Source organism: Austrofundulus limnaeus, unplaced genomic scaffold (assembly GCF_001266775.1).
Source record: "Austrofundulus limnaeus strain Quisiro unplaced genomic scaffold, Austrofundulus_limnaeus-1.0 Scaffold904, whole genome shotgun sequence".
NCBI lineage: Eukaryota > Metazoa > Chordata > Actinopteri > Cyprinodontiformes > Rivulidae > Austrofundulus > Austrofundulus limnaeus.
The window spans coordinates 59,461-61,227 of NW_013953306.1; the positions used below are offsets into that span (position 1 = coordinate 59,461).

A 1,767-nucleotide genomic window follows, 5' to 3' on the forward strand; every position below is an offset into this window, starting at 1 on the left:
AATTAAAGTATGATCTGATTAGTCGACTAATCGAAAAAATAGTCAGTGATTAATCAACTATAAAAATAATAATTTGTGGCAGCTCTAATCAAAAGTACAGACTTCAGGCAATACATACATTTTTAAGTTGTGTTGATAGGCCAAGTAAAACCGGAGTTATGATAAATAATTGCAGAACTTTTTTTAAAATGTTTGTCACATTTGAAGCAGAGAGGAGCAGCGAGCCGACTGACTGGGGAAATCTCCAGACAGTCTGCCTGGTGTCATTAATCCTTAATTAATTATCATTAATCATTATCATTAATTGTCAAATGCCAAAAAATAATCGATTAAAGTTTTTCCGATGATGAAATGCACATACATACATTTTGCCCAACCCTAGACGTACATAAATTCAGTGAAGTTATTTGAAGGAAATCATGGATAAACTACAGTTAAAACCCAGCCAGTATAAAGTATTCCACAGCCAGAGCAAGAATAAAACAGGACAATAAATTGGTGCTTGAATGTAACTTGTATTAAATACTTTTAAAAAACAACTTAAACCAGAGTTACTGCAGTTGTTTTTATCCCTGGAGTCCTGCTGCCCTAAAGGTTTTTGCCTTGGTGACCTCAGCCCAGTRGATGGCCCAAACTCTGAACCCAGATGGTCCTCAGAGTAGTCCTTTTGACTGCCTGAAGACATCACTGGTTGAGGTCARCAGCACCCCACCTTCACTATAAAGCTCTGCTTATGATTTGCCTGCTCAARAATTTCTATCCAAAAGATCACCAAAGTCCTCCCACCTATAAGCCTTTGCCTTACAAACAGCAGGGCTGCAGCTCTCTTTGTCCACCTTTTGCTGTGTTTCACTGCAACACTGAACATTTAGCTTCTTCACAAACTGAAACTTTGTGGAAGCAGATGTCAGATACAGTGATTCCATGAAGAAATGCACAGAAGAATATTATGATTCCTGACCTGTACGGTTTCAGCATCATTTTAATTCTGTGTTGTTTGTTTGTAGGTGACGAGCTGGCGCAGGTTGTGGGTTGTCCGTGGACAATGAGAGACAGTGGTGGGAGCCTGGCCCAGAATCGCTGGCAGGGAGACCTGGGCTTGACTGCTGTGGGGGAGGACAGCACTGGAGGAGGTGGGGACAGTGTTTACATGCATGTCTCATTAGAGACTCATTATATCTRTGTAGTTCATGCGTCTCCACTCTGCACTGAAATCTCAACTTTCTCAAGTCCTAAAATGTACCTGGAAGAGAGAAGGCTCACTGGAGGAGCTGTATGTAAGGTTACATCTTTGCAGATGTCTTCCTTCGTGCTGCACAGCAGGATCACACTGTAAATGGAAATAAATTGTACTTTTTTGTCTTTGCTGGCTTAATAAAATTAAACTCAGATTTTTCTTACTAATTTATATCCATATGTACACAGTTTATGTTCTGTTCCTGTGCACAAAACCCTCCTGTACCTAAAGCTGTATGATTTGCTCCAGACAAAAAAGGGGGTCAGAATAGTAAAATTGAAGGGGGAAAAAATAGCCAAACTTTAAATAATGCAGACTCTACTTTTTTATAAGTGATGTGTTTCTCCACACCTTATTTATTTTATTATTGAAAAACTGATTGTGGGACCTACTTGCAGTTTGTTAGTGGCAAAAAAGACATTAATTTGCTTGGATTTTTACAGTATGTAAAAGTTTTTCTTTTCTTAGATGACTTATACTCTGGTTTTGTTGCACTTTTTGCAGCTTTAAAGAGTAACTTACCCCAAAAT

General features: G+C 38.6%; 1 protein-coding gene across 1 annotated transcript in view; it reads left to right on the forward strand.

Moving 5' to 3' along the window:
• The window catches only part of senp3b (SUMO specific peptidase 3b), a 20,629-nt gene that overhangs the window by 2,604 nt on the left and 16,258 nt on the right, over positions 1-1,767 (forward strand). The window contains exon 2 of the mRNA XM_014029438.1: positions 1,008-1,133. Within this exon, the coding sequence (XP_013884892.1) occupies positions 1,046-1,133 (88 nt within the window). The 5' untranslated portion in view covers positions 1,008-1,045. The remainder of the gene's footprint in view (positions 1-1,007; positions 1,134-1,767) is intronic.